Source organism: Maniola jurtina, chromosome 21, assembly GCF_905333055.1.
Source record: "Maniola jurtina chromosome 21, ilManJurt1.1, whole genome shotgun sequence".
Taxonomy (NCBI): Eukaryota; Metazoa; Arthropoda; class Insecta; order Lepidoptera; family Nymphalidae; genus Maniola; species Maniola jurtina.
In genome coordinates this window covers 3,785,751-3,805,784 of record NC_060049.1, presented here as the reverse complement: position 1 = coordinate 3,805,784, position 20,034 = coordinate 3,785,751, and the positions used below count along the sequence as shown (strand labels likewise).

The following is a 20,034-nucleotide window of genomic DNA, read 5'->3' as shown; positions in this document are numbered from 1 at the left end:
TATACGTGGAAAATATTAAATACCCATCTATCTGCATTCCTAGTATACAACAATTATGGTTATGCTAAAAACAAAATGCAAAAAAAGATCCGGGATGCCGCGATGCTCGTATGATTAAATATATTATTATATGATTAAATACCACTCGGTGGAAAAAATACAAGAAAAATAAAGATTTAGGTGTTATGCAAATCGGTCCCGTTCTCATCCGGCGACCTTCCGAGGACGCCACGATGTCGATGACACTGCTTTAGGCTTCTCGCACATTCGACAGATTAAGCTTATCAATCAATACTAATATTGCGAAAGTGTCTGTCTGTCTGTCTGCTAGCTTGTTACGGCCCAACAGTTTGACCGATTTTTATGAAAGGTACAGTGTTAGCTTACATCCAGCATCGGAAAATCAAAGAGTTCCCACGAGATTCTTAAAGGCCCATCCGTTTAACCGATTTATATAAAATTTGGTTCACGGGCAGGAATTCCGGAAATGACATAGGTACTTTTTTCCGGAAAATCAAAGAGTTCCCACGGGAGATTTAATAAAAAATCCACGCGGACAATAAATACACGCGGACGAAGTCGTGGGCATCATCATCTAGTAAGTTTATAAAGACCGAACTAATCGCAATTTTACCTACCTAGTTAGAAACTGTGGTATAATTTTATTGAAAAAAGATTTTTCTAATTTTCCTGGAAATGTAGCGTAAAGAAAAGTACATAAATATTATAGATTTATTACCTACGTATTTATGTTATTGATTCATTACATTATTCTTTTTATAGATGGTCATAGACATGTGACTGTACAAGCCTATGAAATAGAAAAAAATAAATTTTTAAACAGCGACTTAGGAAAAAAATAAGTTTTTCAGACATGACTTCAAAATTAACTATCAGTTTGAATATTTTTTAAAGAGTTTAAATGTAGTAAATTACGCTTACGAATGAGACTAAAGATATACTAGTAGGTAAAAGGTATAACATTCATTAACTAAATACTTTCGCAAATATAACAAAACCGGATACACATAAATTTGAAATGCATGACCGAAATGTTGTCATCTTCACACCAATTACAAAAAAATTACTCAACTGCTTAAACCGCACAAAGTAAAAATCAAACGTTAGTCAGACTAACGCAGAACGGAAACAAGTTTAAAACACTCGAAAACACTTAATGTAAACACCTGTTGAAGGAAAACATCGTGAGGAAACCTGCATGCCTAAGAGTTCTCCATAATATTCTCAAAAGTGTGTGAAGTCTGTTAATCCACACTTAGCCTGTGAGGTCATTTGACCAAAAATCCTTCCAATTCTGACAGGAGATCGAAGTAAAAATATTATAAAAGATATTAATTTAAAGTTCTCAATAGGACTGCAAAGGAATGTTTTGGAATGATCAAACAAAAATCTGAAAATCTTAAATAACTGAATATTCCATTTAAAGTTTGCTACGACCGACGTAGCATTTAATTATAATTATTCAGACGTAGATACAATATTAATGTTTTTCTATAACAAATATTTATTCAAAGTTTTCTATTACATTGTACATTGTTTTGTATGTAGAGTTGTTCAAATATTTCGTAACTGTCTATTATAAATGACACTGTTAAAATATGTCAGTTAAAATAAAATATTATGATGATGTTTTGCATGTAAAGTGGTTCAAATATTTTGAAACTTCTTACATTTCGATAAAATTCATCGGACACCAAATCATAGGGTGCAAAAATATTTACGTAAAGTTTATTATAATCTACACGTTACAATTTTATTGTTTTGAATGTGAAGTTGTTCAAATATTTTATTGCTGTAAGACGAATCACTATAACGAACACTTAGGTCGTTGTCAGGTGCAGAAAATAAATATAAAGTTTATTACTACACTAGCTGATGCCCGCAGCTTCGCCCGCGTGGATTGGTCAGATCCCCTGCAGCATCAGGATTGAGGAGTTGGACTCCAAATTTTTTATGAAACAATATCGCAAAGTTCCTCTATCGATTAAAAAAGAAATGACGCAAATCGGTTCAGAAATCTCGGAGATTTCGGTGTACATAGGTAGAAAAACACAACTCCCTTTTTGAAAGTCGGTTAAAAAAGTAGCCTATTTTACGCCCTGGTCAATCCTCTACTTGCCTGTGAAAGTCCCGTCAAAATCGGTTCAGCCGTTCCAAAGATTAGCCTTTTCAAACAGACAGACAGACAGACAAACAGACAGACAGACAGACAGACAGACAGACAGACAAAAATTTTAAAAACGTGTGATTCAGTGTTGGTATCGTTGAAATAACCATATGAGCTTAATAAGAGGTAGTTATTTCGAAATTACAGACAGACACTCCAATTTTATTTATTAGTATAGATTAAAAATGTTTTGGATATAGAGGGGTCGTTTAAATATTTCGGAACTGTTTTCAATAAGACGAAATTTAAGGAACACTATTATTATGCGAAAAACACCTAGAACTGTTTTGTATGTAGAGTCATTTAAATATTTCAGAACTGTTTACGATAAGACGAAATCTATCGATCTATCGATCTAACATAAATAAAAATTATTAACTTTAATTTTATTGTACACTAGAATTGTTTAGGTTATAGTCGTTTAAGTATTTCCAAATTGTTTATAATAAGACGAAATCTATCAAACACTATAATATTATTATCGGGAAAAACAATATGTCTTAAAGGTTGCTCATACCATTATAATTGTTTTGGATCTACAATTCAAATATTTCGGAACTGTTTCCTATAAAGGGCACAATCTAAATTCTGTTTTAATGTAACCGAAAACATTTACATAAGTACCTACCTACCTACAAATTACTTATAATAGTTCTTCAAATATTTCGGAACTATTTAGTGTTTACGTGTTTACTCTAAGACGAAATCTATCTAACACTAAATAATATCGGGTGCATTATGTCTCAGTGTGTGTCGCGACGTGTGTCGGTGTGCGTGGGCTGCGCACGCGTCTACGCCGGCGTATTTACTCTCGCGCCCCTACCACCGGCGGCACTCATGCGCCGCGCGACCTGCCGTCCACACGCGCACCCCACCACGACCGACTCTGTGACCCTGCGGCCAACATCCACAAACATTTGGACACAGCATGTGCCAGTGACCGAACGTCAGTGATAGTGTACCATAGTGACTTTACACACATCGTGATATGTGCTGAAGAGTGAACCAGAAGTGATATATTTAGCAATCGCAGCCTCTACCGTAACTTAAATGTAAGCTTGTGTTTTTATCATACAAACAATTACAGTGACCAAACTCTTTTTGACATACTCCATCCCTATCATAATATATGTACTCGGTAACGCCGTAAATGCGGTCAAAACAAATTTTAAGTCAATTAATAGTATTCTGTTTTTGACAAACAACAGTGAATCTTTAAAATAACTAGCAATCATATAGCATCATAATTATTCATGAATTCGGTGCCTCACAAAACAAAAGTTAAATAAAAAAAGTTAATTTCCGACCCAGATCTCACGCACGAAAACGCTAGAGGCACACTAACAATTAGTATTCTAGTGACTCCAGATAACAATGCAGTGGTATCGCGACACAAATATTAAATTTCGAGTTTCACAGAGCCCGAGGCCCAAGACTCAATGACATCCGTCCAAAGAAACACCTGTGAGAAAATGTAAACAAAAGCGCTTGTTACGTGCGTCTGCTGTCTAGGCAAAGTATTCTGCGAACATTTGAACAAACATTAATATCGGAGAATTTATTAAATTAAACGTGACTTACGTATTAAGGCTTCATAGTATGTAGGTTTAACTTTGAAACGTTCGAAGCAATTCATAATAGAGATATCGACCCACGCATCACTAGATCAAACGTCGTAAAATAATAAACACAGAATAGGTTTGTTAATAAGAAAATTGTTACTAAGCTGTGCAATTTCGCAACATCCTATTCAATTTTATTAAAGCTCGTAAGCAACATGTCACTGTATTAAAAAACAAAATAACTCTTGAAGCCTAATGGATTCGTGATGATACATGATGGAGGTTTGATTGAAACTTAATAAGTTATAATAACTTAAGTAAGCATTAAAATAAAGTTAGAACGATATGTTAAGAACTCGGGGAATAACCAGTGACGGATTCCGATAATGTGTAGAATAAATAATAGTGCAAAAAAACCGATCGTATTAATATGTTAAAATATTCAGTTCTTGACCGAAACTCGATACATCCGTATAACGGGAATTGTGAGTCTGATTGATAATAATATGTTACGCGTGAGAAATACTAATTTGATGTCTCATCAAGTTATAACATAAATATTTAAGTATACTTAGTTCAATACTGCAAGTTCGAAATTTAATTTTTCGTCATTAACTTGCATTTCGATATAAATCTAATAATTTTTACCATCAATACTCTAATCAATACAAATTTTCAGAATTAAATAGTAAACTTTGAATTAACAATAAAACTTAGTATTTTCAGTAATCTAGTTAAACGATATCGTTAAATCGAGGAAAATAAAATTAAAGCAAACTCAAATAACAAAAAGTTGCATCTGCAAACGTAGAATAACAACCACGTACCGAGAAAATTACAAAAGGAAACATTACCTAGAGCACGATAAAATATCGATAAAGCGTGAATAATAGTAAATATTCATCACCTACATAAGGTAGTAAACATTGATAACGATCAAATACAGGAGATGAAAGTAGCGCGAACGAAAGTGTACCTGCAGAATTGTACTGTAATGATGACATAATACCGTAAATAATCAACACACCGTCTCACGCTTGTACGCCTGTACGGACATTGGCAATATATCGAGCTGGGATTAGTCAAGCTAAAGGAAGTGTTGTAAAATGACTCTATAAGATTCATAGATAAATCGTTATTCAATTCTTTGCGGCAATTCGTAAAAATGTATGAGAAACAACAATTACAAAGGCGGATGTTGGAAACAAACGTGAGATATTTTTGTATTTCCCGGACCGCACAAAACTAGTTAACCGCTTTAATAGTGATATAACCACAACACAGAATAATAGATCATAATCTCAACGGTCAAGCTAAATAACACCTAGCCGAGATAAACACGATTGTTAGGCGTGTTATTATAAAGAGTAAAGACCAACGGGTAAGATATACCTGAACGCAATTAAGATTTAACTTATAAATAAAAACTAGGTATATCTCTTATTACAAACGATGATAAAGCGGAGATTTCGATAAGAAATTAACACAATTCTGATTTCAATACAGCAAGTTACCCTATCCAGATATCACACTAATATTATAAAGGCGAAAGTTTGTATGAGTGTGTGTGTGTATCTGTGGGTTTGTTACTCCTTCACGCAAAAACTACTGGACGGATTTGTCTGTTTTGGAATGAAGATAGATAATATCCTGGATTAGCACATTAGCAGATTATTTTTTATCCCGGAAAATCAAAGAGTTCCCACGGGATTTCGAAAAACCTTAATCCATGCGGGCGAAGTCGCGGGCATCGGCTAGTACAAGATAAATTTCACAAGATTTTAATAACGTCTAACAAAAGATCACTAAGTCTTTTTATGGAGAAATTCAATGTTACAGTATGTCTACTATTGGAATATTGAAGGCGACCATCAAATGCTATTAGCTGCGAAACCAGTTTTATTGCATACCGTACGACGCTAAATAAAGGTTGGCATTAAGAAAATTGTAAGCTTCTAGGCTATAAGAATGCCGCATTCCCAAGTAAGGTTTTACGCGATGACACAACGAATCACCTGCTCGGAGTAACCTTTCAACTGCACTATATGTCCTAGTCTAGACGGCTTCAACGTCAACTAGTGAATCAGATTCGTCAACCACGTCATTTCTAGGGAAGTTATTAATAACTTACGACTTTATTAAAATCTGGATGACATCAACTGGATGAGCTTGGTTATTTTCAGTCTGAGACGTCATCCATTGAATTATTGTGCTCAACCCTTGAGTGTTTACATTCTGTCGTGCCAATTACTTAACGACGCGAGCGTTCGTAATTCGTATCTTAAAATCAAAGCCGTTCCAATACGATGATAGTACAAACTAAAGCTTACGTCACCTCTCGTATACGCGGATAAAAAAGCGAATCCGGCTTATATGTCGTGACGAACATATTACATTACAAGTATATTTTGGATAAAAATAATGAAAAAATGCTGCTCAAATATTATTGGTCTTGTTGTATCAAAACAATAGCAAGGTTCTCAGGTATTGCGTTTGAATGTGGTTAGGCGCTCGCCGTTCGAGCTATTTGACGCGATATTTCATGTATGACTATGAACATTGAACATATTATAAAAACGTGACGCCTTGAGAATCTCAGTTCACAATAATTATCTGTATAACGTCTACCACCGACTACCGATAGTGCAGAGACAAAAGTCAACGAAAAAAAATCAGAACGGATATAAAAAATTACATTCAGGACATTTAGGTACTAACTTAACGAAAAGGTCAAACAAAAATCCGAGTGATTAGATTGTGCTATCTCTAACAACGTGCATTGAGTTGGCATAAAATCGGACTTTTCGCCATCAGTCGGTATAAAATCGGTTCTTAGACAAAAACAATAGCTTTAGCTAACTCTCATTCAGAGTTCATTACAATCAGATAATGACCGCCCGAATAATTGGAATAAAATTTCAAAATTGTTAAAAGCATTCCTAGCACTAGCGAAGGACTCGGGCGCAATCTAAGGTTGCCTATTAAACCGCCACGCTCCGAAAACCACCAAAAGGTAGCGCCCAGAGCGGCGGAAAAAATTTTGAAACCAATTGCACAAGCGACTCATATTAAACAATATAAAACTAATAGCCGTTATCTGGAACATAATCGGTTAATTGGCCGTTTACTCCATACTCCCATCTCCATCCGATTGAAACTATCTCGATACTAAGCTTGTACTTACGTGTGCGGCTTCCATGCAAAATCTTACCTGCAACGATAAATAACGAGGTTAATTGGTTATGCAATATGGTACATTTTTTTCAATGTTAAAACGTGTAAACTAACATGTTTATGTAAAACAGGTTTTTTTTTATCCACATTATCCAAGTCACAATCAGTAGAAATTTCGTTACAGTTTAGGTGGGTGGTACCCACTACCAGTGGGTGGTACTCCCAGTGGCATACGTGGGATTCGAACCCAAGATAGGTTTATTGGTTAGGTAGATAGATACTCTTGGGAGGTAGATCATAATGAAAATTGACATATGAGTGTTCTAACTTTGATACACAGACTCTATGATCGCACATCGCTAATAGTTAGTATTCCTGCAACATCAGAATTGAGGAATTAGAACTCTAATTTCAAAGATTAATTCTAGGTATATTCGTTACCTACAATATTAATTCAAAATAGACGTATCCTTGCTTGGATATCGGAGTTCATATAATTTCATATCGTTTTGGTAACGAATTTTATGTAGGAAGCTGCTCAAGAATCGGTCCAGTACAAGTAATTGAAAAACCCGTCGAAAGCTTTCAAGTAAATATGCGACAGTGAAGCATAGTAAGCTTTATAATGAGGTTAATTGATTATGTAATGAAGTGAATTTGTTTGTGAAAATAAAACGTAATGGAAAGCCAACGACATAACGAGTCACGTCCGAGAGGTTCAATTTAGCGAGCGGTTTAAACTATGTGAAAACTACGAAAATTGTATTTGTATGAAGATGTCGTAATACCAATTACCGGCAGACGACATAAGCGTAAACAACTTAGCATTACATGGAGGATTACACGTAATAAAGCTTGAAACAAAAAGAACGCGAGACGATAGTACGGCACGACGGAAACTATTCCAACGCTACTCATACAAGTTGTAATAAAAGGAACAATATGAAGGCAAGTGTTGAAATCGCGCTCCTGCCATCGTCATAGCGTATTACAGTGTGACTTGTTTCCTACAGTTCCTTGAAATAGTTGTATTACAACTTTAAGCAGCCGCGTTGTTGTGACCCATATGAGATATGTATGTACAAGAAATTATTGAATTAAATGTATTGAACGGCTAATTTGAATAATGATCGTATTCCACAAAGCTGTTAAAACAAACATGACCCTGATCATCAATCGTCAAAAACAACGGCTAAAACCCGCATACAGTTTTTTTCAACAATTTTCATTTCAATTTTCTTGACGCACTGCCGTTAGACATGCATCAACAATCCCAAATTGCGTTTAGCAGTGTAATTTCTTTAATTTATTGCCTTAATTTCTTTTATTATAACTTCTAGGAGCAGCGTTGAACAGGGTGCCTTACGCGTTCTGTTTGTTTCAGCTTTAACGATGTATGTGACCACCGACCAAATTACGACACAAAGATCCAAGAAAGTCGCAAACTAACAAAAGAAAAGAAAGTGCGCACTCATTAATCTCATAACGTGTAGTTTTTTAGCGTAGTTACTCTATTTTACGTACCAGGAAAGATAAATTTAAAATTTAAAATTTTCAAATCTTAATTTCATCTCAAAATATTAGGAAGTCCAAATAAGGAAAACGAATTTTGTAAAGGGTCGCAGTGGTCTACTCTACTTGTCTTATCTCTAAAACTGTTAACATTATTACAAAAGTGTACATAATATCTACACAAAATTATCTACTTCAAATCATAAATGGGAAAAGGGTTTTGTCTATTGAATTTTTATAAAAGTACGGCCTAATTTTTAATCATCCTTCCTTGAATTTCTAAATAGTATAAAAGAAAGTCAGTAACTTCTAGACTGCCAAAAGGAATTTATTGCGATTTTCTCCATTCGTAGGGAATGTTCATAAATCATATTCAGTATAGTCACAAAAATAGGTAAGCCCACCCGTGAGACGACGAGAGATTCAATCAACTCTTTTATTAAACACGGTATGCTATTGAATTATAATTGAATTAAAATAATAACCCACCCGATACTCGAGTCCTAACAAGCAATAAAGTCATAATTAAGCTTCGACTTATTGATTACCGCTGGTATGCCGATTCCAAATGCTTACACAATAGACGATAACCTTGTATTCTCAGCAGCGTAGGTATTATAAATCATAAATCCGCCAACAATGAAACGCATGACAGGCAGCATAGGCACAGTATGAAATACGTCGGCCCCGAATCGGCGCGTGCGCACTCACAACCGTGTTAAAGCTAGTCACGAATCGACCGGAGCAGTTTTTTTGTAAACCAAGCTTCACACAATCTTTCTGATAGGCTGACGGAAATTGGTGGTGGTGCTCAGATAGGACACGTTTGCCTAGATGTCTTCTTTTTCATCTTCTTCTGTTCTTGGTTTCTTGTCCACGCGTAGATGCTGCACCTACGTGTCTATTCATTGTTGATCTAGAAATACCAGGATTTTAATAGATTTAGGAAGAAAATTCCTGATTTGTAGGCATGTGTATAGGGAAAGAAGAGGCCAAGCATTTTGTGCAAATGAATGGGATATCGATGTCATAGGACGAAAATCTGACAGGTGCCTTGTGGTGGCAAAATGAGGACGAGATCGTTCCTGAGCACATTAGTGAAATATATCCAGTAAAAAGACCGATAAAATGGCGACCTTTCAGCGAAATTAAAAAAATAAAGAAACGTATAGTAGAAATATCAATACAATTGCAACAACATAAAAACTGCAGTACAATAACTTTTATGACAGGCTTGGAAACACGTACGCAATAATACTGAGTTGCTAAACGCGGCAAAAATGATTACGAACAAATAAAGCAAAACATTGCAACAACGTCATTTAACGCGCTGGGACAAACTAAATTAGACTTAATATCGACTTGTTTTTACAATTCCCACATTAAAACGCAAGGTCATGAGATAAGAAAAATACTTAGTTTCAAAATTTTCTGCTAATATACCTAGTTTATAGACAGAGAGGCTTTATTATACTAGAGCTGGAGATGTCCTAAAAAACAGCCAACACCCAACCGATATTCCAAAGGATGTTACGTACGATTTACCAGCAGGCCTAGCACCGTGCTTTGACATAGTGACGATCGCGATCACCTTTGTATACACTCTCGCTATTAGCTAAAATATGTAGAAGTTACAGCAAGAATGCCATAAATTCAGCCCCTCACATGAATTGCGGTCACACCCTTTGTGCCGAGGGTGCTTCTTTTACTCCATCTGCCAATATCACTATTACATAACACGACGACACATAGAAGATTAAAAAAGCTAAGAGTATAAAATATAAACTAAATAGTAAGTCTACTTTAACGAGGCGTTTTTTTGACGTCTAATATAGATCTTCATCTCTGTAGTTTAAACTCAATGGCTATCAATAGGGTCATTATAAGAATATAGGATGACATAATGCAATAAGGTGCAGTGCAAACAATCTCAAACTGGTTGTTTAAGGCTTCGCCTTGACCAAACAAACTATGACATGAGCCCTGACATTCTTAAAGATTCGTTTTTGTCAATCAATAGTCGTGTCATTGAATAAATCGGATACAGGCCTAATAAACTTGCAAAAAATATATTTAAAATACAGTTACTTCACCAGCAAAAGATAAAATATAAATATAAATTAATGATATCTGACCCAACCACAAAGAAAGTAATTAACAATTCGCAATAAAACATTCGAAAACAATCAAACGATAATAAATATCGATCGCAGATAAATAAATAATAATAATCGTTAGGGTAACAATTAAATTTGCAATTCAACAAGCACCACAATTCAAATCAAATCCTTTATTACATGTAAGCCTACTTTTGCAGACACTATTAATTGATACGGGCTCTACCTCCGGTAAAAAAAAGCAGAGCCTACAGAGAAGAAACTAGCAAGAAACTCAATAGTTACCATTTCAAATTCAATCAATTCAATACATTGTGTTAAAGTAAGGCCTAATAACAATAACGAGTTTTACATTGAAGTCGTTCGATATTAAACTGTTGGCAATCCGACAGACTGGCACGCGCTTGGTAATGTACATCATTATTGCTAATAATTCTAAAGCCCCTTGTATACGTCGGCCCAATGCACTCGGCGAATTGCAAGGAGTCACTTCGCATTCATTAGCCGCGCGTGGCCAGGCTTGCCGGCTTGCAGTGTTCCGATGCAATCATAAAAATGATCTTGGCGCAATTCGCAAACAGCTTTCTCGCGTTTGGCCGGCACGCGCCTCGCGTGACAATGTGAACTGGAGGCTTAACAATAAAAACCTCTTTGTCCGTAAAAATTAGTTAATACCAGTTTCATAAAGAATCTCACGTTTTCAATACAAATGCTTAGGTAGTTTTTAATAGATTGCTCTTTGACTTTTAGTATTGTCGAAAATATATACCGTGATAAAGACTAGAAATAAAAATACACTATACTGAATGTTTCCTACTATAAAGATTATCTTGTAGTATTGTAGCGTTTAAATTCCAATGCTAATGGATTTGTTAAGGTTACGAAAGCGATAGATTACGTTGATGATAATTGTGACGCGTGCTTTAACGGTTTCTTTTGTTAAGTTACCGAAGCAATTTACATTACTTACCAGCGAGCTTTAAGATAAAAATGCATATATATTTCGTTCATCCACTCTCAAACTGTCATGCGAAAGATAAAAATGCATATTCCATTTATCCACTCTCAAACTGCCATGCGAGAGTGTATACTCGGAAACGTGTGTCTGAATATCCACACCGCACTAAAAAATAAACAAATTCGCCGTACAGGGTGGATAGATTAAAACACGTTTCCGAGTATACACCCTAAGGCCACCCTTAGGGTGTATAATCGGAAAGATATTTTAGGGTGGATAAACGGAATAAGCCGATAACGACTTCAATATAATCAAATAATACTAATAATAAAGTTAGTCATGGAAATACTATATCTAATGATCTCCACTTAACACAATAAGGAAATATAAAATCTATAGAATGTGAATAAAATTTTACAGCTTAATTATAACTTGTCCAGCCATTAAAACGTACTTGTACTGACACATAACATTAAGGTCATAAAAATGTCCTAGAAATTACGAATTAAATGGAGCTAGACATTTCGAAACAACCAGTGTAATTAACTTTTAAGTTATAACAAACATGGCCGCGAGCAAAACAATAATGATACAAAATTTTAATACAACCTATAAATCCAGTAGATATTATGTTACGTACAACGAGAAACTGACTTACTAACATCAACATACAGCCGCTGGGTCTATAAACTTGAAATGTTGCATATAACGCAGACCCTTACTAAGACTCATCACTTTCCATCAGGTGTGATTGTGGTCAAGCGCTTGCCTATAATGAATAAAAAAAAGGATTTACTGAAATTCCACACAAGCAAATCCGGTGCAAGTTAGCAATAGTCATAGACACTCAAAACTGGAGCTAGAAAATGGGAAATTTTACATTTAGGTCATCTGTATAACATAGACATCTACTAAGAAAGCCCCTACAAAGAAAGAATATTTAGAAATTTCGCCCCAGCAAAATCCATGGTCAAGTTTGGATTATCTGCAGTATTAAGAGAATCTGACTGACTGACACATTATATCAATGTACTGAACACTGATTTTTGGAATATTTCAGATTTTGGAAACATGAAAGTTCACTCTGTAACACAGACCCGCCCCTTGAAAAGTATTCTGAGAAATTCCAACGGAAAATTCCAATGGGATGAAAACACTAAATTCACGCGGCCTAAGTCATGAGAAAAGGCTAGTGTAGGTAAATAGAGTGGGAGTATAATATGTGGACACTCTGTTCCGCAAATTCAAGGAGATCGATATACAATTACAAGTAGTTTAGCTTTAATACCGACGGGTGGATGCAATTACGTAAATTGCCACTTAAAACGTCTATCGAACGACTCGATACAGAATATCGTTTAGATCCTGTTAGAAACCGTGCTGGTAACTACGGCGGAGCAATATTACTAGATACTGTGGCTAATTCTTCAATACACAATCTCGAAACTAAAAGGACAGGTCTAGATGTATATTGCTATCCTTTTTATCTCCCTTCGGTAAAGGATAACTAGATCGAAGGGAGACTTTTTTCTATTCTTACACAAACTAGCCCTTGACTGCAATCTCATCTGGTGGTAAGTGATGATGCAGTCTAAGATGGAAGCGGGCTAACCTGGAGGGGGTATGGCAGTTTTTACTAAACCCTTTGGTTGCCACACGGCATCGAACCGGAACGCTCAGTCGCTTGGCGGCACGGCTTTGTTTTGATAGGGTGTTAGCTAGCTACGGCCGAAGCTTCCCACCAGACGACACCTCCCTGCAGTCTGTACTATGAAATATCTAAGCAACCTATAACGATTCAACTGGAACAGTACTTATCGTAAAGCGTGCATTGCTACAGTCTGATAAGAAATTGGGTTTAAAAGCGTCGAAACGGCATTCGGCGTATCCTGACGGTCGGTTGACGAACAAAGGCCGTTGGAAAGTTGGCGAGTTGACAATGTATGGCGCTGAATACAAATTAACAACAATGGTTCAGTTTCCCAACACTGCTAGAGAAAACAAAGAAAGTCCATACATCTCGTTGGTACCTAGTGTTAACGTTGACAACACTGTATCATTAAATCGCAGCACTCAATATTGAAGACGTAGAAAATTGTGATTACCGTTTGCGCGAACACAATCACCTTATGGTGAAAACTTTACTGATTCATGTGTTACTTCTGATAAGCCGTGATAGCCTAGTAGATAAGAATTGCGCCTCCTACTCGGGAGGTCGGGGGTTCGATTCCGGACATGCACCTCTAACTTTTCGGAGTTAAGTATCACATGCTTTAACAGTGAAGGAAAACATCGTGAGGAAACCTGCATGCCTGAGACTACTCCACAATATTATTCTCAAAGGTGTTATATACCTAGAGAATAAAAAAATAGAACTGCCAATATGCCAATCCTATAGACTATGGCATAAACCCTTCTCATTCTGAGAGGAGGCCCGTGCTCAATAGTGGGCCGACGATGGATTGAACATGTTGATAATGAATTAGCTTTATATATATTTATACATATAGGTATCATTTTTTACGACCAAATATAAGTGACCCGATAAAATCTTCAAATCCGTAAAACCAATTGTCTGCAAATTTCATTTCCATTTCATTTTTAAACAAACATATTCAAGCAAAAAATTACGTTATCTGTGACAAATTTAAAGCCTTAGTAAATCATTACACGTTCCAGTGTGACCGCAAAACAAAATCGGGCACCTTGCGAAGCGAGGCCATGCACCAGTCTCAGTTTCAAACACTCATGTCGAATAACTACATTGAAAATAATATATTTAACGCATACTAAATTTAAATCTGTCGCTAAGGACATGCGACTTTTGTAGGGAACAATTGAGAGCTTACCGAAGGCAAACGAGTAACATAAACGAAAGGATGCCTTGGAGATGAGACCCGCAAATGTCAAACTTTATAAAACATTCGCTATGAACTTTACCACTTGGTTATTCACTGACGGAGATTGCTAAACTTGCTTACTAATAATATAATAAAGGTTTGGATAGACAAAACGAGTGGCGGCAGCGACTCTTGACGCAGCAACTAGCAAGGCACCAGAGTGAACCAGAGTGAGGGAACCTGAATCGACAGTTTGTCAAATATTAGGCTATGGGTGACGTTAAATTAAAGAAAAATAGGAGATTCATAGGTTACCTAGCGTCAAATGTAGACAGTGACGTCGAAGCCTCGACGTTTTTTTACAAGTTCCCTAACTGTCGTGCATTGTGACGTCACCAAACGTGTACAATTCATAAAAACTAACTGACATACAGTACAGACCGCTGGATCTAGAAATTTAAGATTATGACAATATCTAAGGTACGAAACACGAAAAAACTGCGAAGCAATAGGGACACTTTCTACAGTTCCTTGAAAAGTCACGTTAGGCAAACCTTCGCGCAGCTCTGCCACCACGCCTTGTGTTTGTCAAAGTCTTAACTGTATGGATGAAATCGTATTTCATATATTACTCAGAATCAATAGATTGTACGACATACCGAAAACTTATTCATTGAATCAGTGAAGGTCATCCAAGATACATTAAAATGACTCAGATATATAAGCAACCGGTGCTTAAGTACTTGCTTTGAGAAGAACAAAGTCCAACAATCCTCCATAAATTCTTTACGAATCCGGAATCAATAAAAAAACTATGGCAAAACAACTAAGTTAAATTTTAGACCAAGACAAATTATGACGAGAGAAATTAAAAACCATATTTAATAATAACTGAAATTGTAATTTACAAGGCCATGGAAACCTATTGAGATACAATAACATAAATGACTTTGAATATAATCGATTTGGAAACTAATTTAAATATCGATAGAAATATTTTGCAAGGTACATGCGATCGGGTTCAACGCAACATTATCGAGTCGCGCACGTTTGTTTTATCGACTATAAAATCGAATCGGGTGGTGCCACGCCTTTCACAGAGCCCTAGGCACGCCGGATAAGGCTACGAAATAATAAATGTTGCATTGCAATGGTACTCGTTATATATGAAACCAAATGCTACTTGATTGTAGATCACCTTTAAGCACAGACAAAAAACAGGCAGAAATGTGAATGTAATTATTAAGGAAATAATCAAAATATTTTACTTCAGATGGTTCCAAAATGGTTTTTTAATATGTTTTTCCCTTGCAAGCAACCTTCACAATTTCAAAGCAACGTTACACGCAGAAACAAAAGAATGATTAAGTAACACGGTCTCAGATTAAAACACGCCGGCCGATTTTGTCGCAGGCCACGCGGCCTTCCTGCCTTTTGATCGTTACTCGCTAATTTCCAAATTAAACGCTTGATTCTCAATGCCAGCTAGATCGGAGGTGGTCATTCTGTACGAATTAATATAAGGCGGGTGGTAGCGCGCGCCCCGTCAGTACTGAACCACTGTCCGAGCGTTTTATCTGCGCCCTTTCACTTCGCGCGCTCATGACCGACAACGCGGCGCGACCGAATAACAAAGAAATAATCGCTATCTGAGATGAGTTCATTAACTGTGCATGTGATAATAGCGAATCGTGTCAAACGTGCAATATAACTAAGAAGTGATGTTTTGTAAACTTTCAGATGGTGAGAGGGGCGACGTCAGTGCTTACGCTAGCGCTGGCATGGGCGTGCGTCGCTCGCGGCAGCGTCCTTGTGCCCACCTACGTGTTGCCGCCCGACTCCTTCGTGCGCGACCAGCGCTCCCTGGCCGCCAAGCCCGACTCCGAGCCCGCGGACTCGCAACGCATGATCAGACGCCTGATCGGCGGACACATGAAGATCAAACCGGAGAAAGACCATGGAAATTATAAAAATTCCATCAATCTAGATTCAAAAACCGAAAGCGGAAAGTTCGCAGGAGTGATCGTGCCCGAACTGTCGGGCGGCACCGTGGGATGGAATCAAGGAATCTGGGACGACGGCATGCTCATGTCGAGCGCTGGCGAGGGGAAGGACGCCGGTAAAACGAAAGAGGTCGAAGAGGATAAAAAGACGCTATCCGATCAAGTGGCCGAAGGCAAATACGGACTGATACAGAACGAAATATTTTCTAAGGCGCCTAAACGACCTGGGATCTTGAGCTACGAGCCGAATTCAGAGACTAGATCGAAAGATAATCTACAAAGTCTAGGCGGACTAAAGAAAGATGAAATATGGCTCGCGGAAGATCATTTATTGGTTCTCAAAGGCGGCTCATTCCCAGAACGTACTAAGGAAACGGAAAACAGACCGTGGCCACCGATCGATAGCTATGAGGCGCCCAGAAGGCAAGTAAAACTACCACAGAAACCCAAAATACCACCGCCCTTTCCAGTTCGACTCTCCGACGACGGCCCGCTCGTCTTCCTTACGCCTAACGGCAGTGTCCCTGCGTCCCTTTTCCCACCCTACCCTTCAGGAGAAGGCGAAGGCCCTCTACCTCCTCCGCCATTCTTTTTCCCACCGGGAGCGTTCTACCCCTCGGGTGATTATCAGGGAAACTCTTCTTCCGGGGGAGCGCCGATGCCAGATCCTCCGTTCCCATTCCTACCCGGGAATGCGAGCGAAGGAGCATTCCCCTACCCTGGATCCATAAACGGCTCTTTTCCAGAAGGCTTTCCTCCGGGCGCAGCATTTCTGCCACCACCCAGCAACCAGACCGACCTTTACGACGAAGACGACCCTTCGATCTACTATCCGCCGCCATACAATTTTTCTTATCACACTAACTACCAAAGTCACGTACCGGCCGGACCTCTCGTACCTGGAATAATATTACCACCACCGCCAGACTTCTTTGCGCCTCTTGAAGAAAAAACTACGACAGATACAGTAAAAAGTACAAGGCCAACATCTACAACACACATGCGGTCGAAAGTTACGACGAAACAGCCCTCAACAGTGGGACACAGAGGTAAATACAAAACAAGGCCTACGACAACAGAATCGTGGACAACTGAAGCACCAACGACAACATCGACACCACCAGTGGAAGTTGTTACGGCTCCGAAATACAGAAAGCCTCAGCGCTTACAGCCAATACCTCCTAGAAATCCTGTCAGAGTCCACAATCTTCCAGATGAAATCACCACGAAGCCAAAAACCGAAAAACCAATTTACAAAACAAGAACAAAACTTACATCAAAACCTATTTCAGTTTCGGTATTTTACGATTATCCCGAAACAGTTTACGATAATAAAAATCCAACAACTACTGAAAACCCGTACATCGTTTACAAAGTACCGCAGAAGGCAAATAATGAATTTACCACCGACATAACATCAACATCCGTACCGCTGAGGGCTTACTACTCGAACACACAAAACGATGAAGTTCCTACAACTAAATTACAACCCGTATACAATCGCAAGCCGAATGAAGACGCGATAGCTTCCTTCTACTTCTTCGATGAGCAACCCAAAAGTTCCCCAGCCCCCGACCCTTACTTTGATGGAAGAAATTATTACAAAACTGTACCTAGTCAACGACCGTTTTCGCAAAAACAAAATGTGAACCAACAATCTGGATTTTCACCTTCAGTTGATGTCGCTTACGGCGCTATTGATCAAGCGGACGCTCTGTTCTTGTGGCCGCAAAAACAAGGTCCCCGAACGCTCACGCAAGAATATTTCAGCGTACAAAAACCCAAGCAACAGAACGTGTACGTGCAGCAAATAAAACAACGACCAGATGCATTCTACCAACAAATCGCTGATATTCAACAGACTATTGATTTGTATACGACGAAGAGGCCAAAGGCGCATTCACATAGGCCTCACTCTATTAAACCGAAACCAATAACCTCCAGGCCAGTATACGAATTCAGTTACGACACAAAACACCGGCCAGAAAAACTAGCGTTCAGAGCACCTAAATTAGACCCTGAACCATTCAGACCAATGGTTAGTTACAGTAAACCTTTCAATCTAGAGAACGAATTCAATGCTATCACTCCTACAGTTTCGTCGGGATATCAGCAATACCTAGTGGAAAATGCACAAGTAACGACGGAGAGTCCGACATCGTCGAGATACTATCCAAAAACGAAAACACGCGACGAAGAATACGAAGATTCTATTTATAACAAAGAACCTACTCCGAAGCCTAATTTAAATTATATTCCAGTCCAAACCGGCAAACCTGTTCTGCACGTTAACAAACACCCGAGTACAACACCCAATCCAATCAGTCATGGCTACTATACTAAACAAGATGAAAAATACATTGATGATATTACAAAGAACTCTTTCGATGTGTTCGGACAGAAGTTAGAAGATGGAACTCATGATGTCAACGGCCTAGCAGTTACACCTCCCCTTGAATCAGTTAAGACGCCGATCAACAATAACATAAACCTGCAATATGCGTACGAGATCGTCGATTCACAGAGTCCGAATCCACCGTCTCTGCACAAAGACACGATCGTCAACGACCGCCACCCCCGTCCAACTATCAACCCCTACAGTGAACCGATACACCAAGGTTCACCGAATGCACAACTAGTTCAACCACCAAAACCCCCATCACTATTACACGACACGATAGTGAACGACCGATTCCCACGACCGGAAATAAATCCTGACAGCGAGTTCATCCCGATACCGAACCCTGGTTACAGGACAGCGCAACAGTATAGGATACCATCGCAAGTACAAAGGCCTCAGTATACTGGTGAGCAGTATGACCTGAATCGGCCTTCGTTGGGCGGGGACACGGCTGTGAACTACAGGAGACCCCTGCCGCCTATAAACCCTGACGCGGAGTGGATAGGACCGGTGAATACGGCCGGAGAAGGAAGGCCGGGCTCATTTGTCTCGTATAGACTCCCCGGAGAAGGTGCGCACGTGTATTTCCTAACGCCGCAAGCAGCGCAGGCCGCCCGAGAGAGGTACAGATCGCCGGGATACGGCCGGTGAAACCAAAGCTCTAGTCTGAACAGTACGCCGCAAGCGATACGTGTAAATACAAAGCAAATGTGATGTTTAAGTGTCCTAAGTAGTATTAGAATGAAAAGACTAGCGGGCCGCCCGCATTGCCATAATATTTAAAGCGCAGTGAAGTGCGACAGTTATGAAACGAACGCTAACAAGTTTTTAGTGGAACTATTTATTAAATTATTATTGTTAAGAGACTGTGGTGCAAGCTTAGGAGATAAGTAATTTATTCATGTATGTATGTCAGTATTGATATTGAACTCATTAGATGTGATAGTGTGTGTGGGCATGAATGTGAACATTGTTGCTAATAGAATGATATGAAATACCTGTTTGTTATTTTTAATTTGTTGCATTAATACGAACGATGACAACCGAATGTGATTTTTGTATGTCTTTATAAAACAAATGAATTAAAATAAGATTAAAAAATTAAAATGTTTAATATACAAAACGTTGTTTCCTTGAAAACCTCTACTTTGTAACTCTAATCAGGGCATTGTAAATATTGTAAATATTTCAATAAAGCATACTTAAAATTGACTATACTCATTTTACCCGTGACAATTTAAACTTTGCCTAACAATTTCATCTCAAAGGAATTTATCTA

At 38.1% G+C, this 20,034-nt stretch overlaps 2 protein-coding genes across 3 annotated transcripts in view; one reads left to right on the top strand and one right to left on the bottom strand.

The window, feature by feature from the left end:
- Nucleotides 1-20,034, bottom strand: part of LOC123876393 (N-alpha-acetyltransferase 15, NatA auxiliary subunit) — a 133,436-nt gene that overhangs the window by 104,880 nt on the left and 8,522 nt on the right. The gene's annotated exons all lie outside the window — the stretch shown is intronic.
- On the top strand, nucleotides 3,006-19,891 carry LOC123876392. Its single transcript, XM_045922626.1, has 2 exons — nucleotides 3,006-3,240; nucleotides 16,092-19,891. Exon 2 carries the CDS (start codon nucleotides 16,092-16,094, stop codon nucleotides 19,404-19,406), a length of 3,315 nt encoding a protein of 1,104 aa, XP_045778582.1. The 5' UTR covers nucleotides 3,006-3,240; the 3' UTR covers nucleotides 19,407-19,891.

Coding starts and splice junctions, on each gene's coding strand:
- LOC123876392 (XM_045922626.1), top strand. CDS start 16,092: ATGGTGAGAGGGGCGACGTCAGTGCTTACGCTAGCGCTGGCATGGGCG.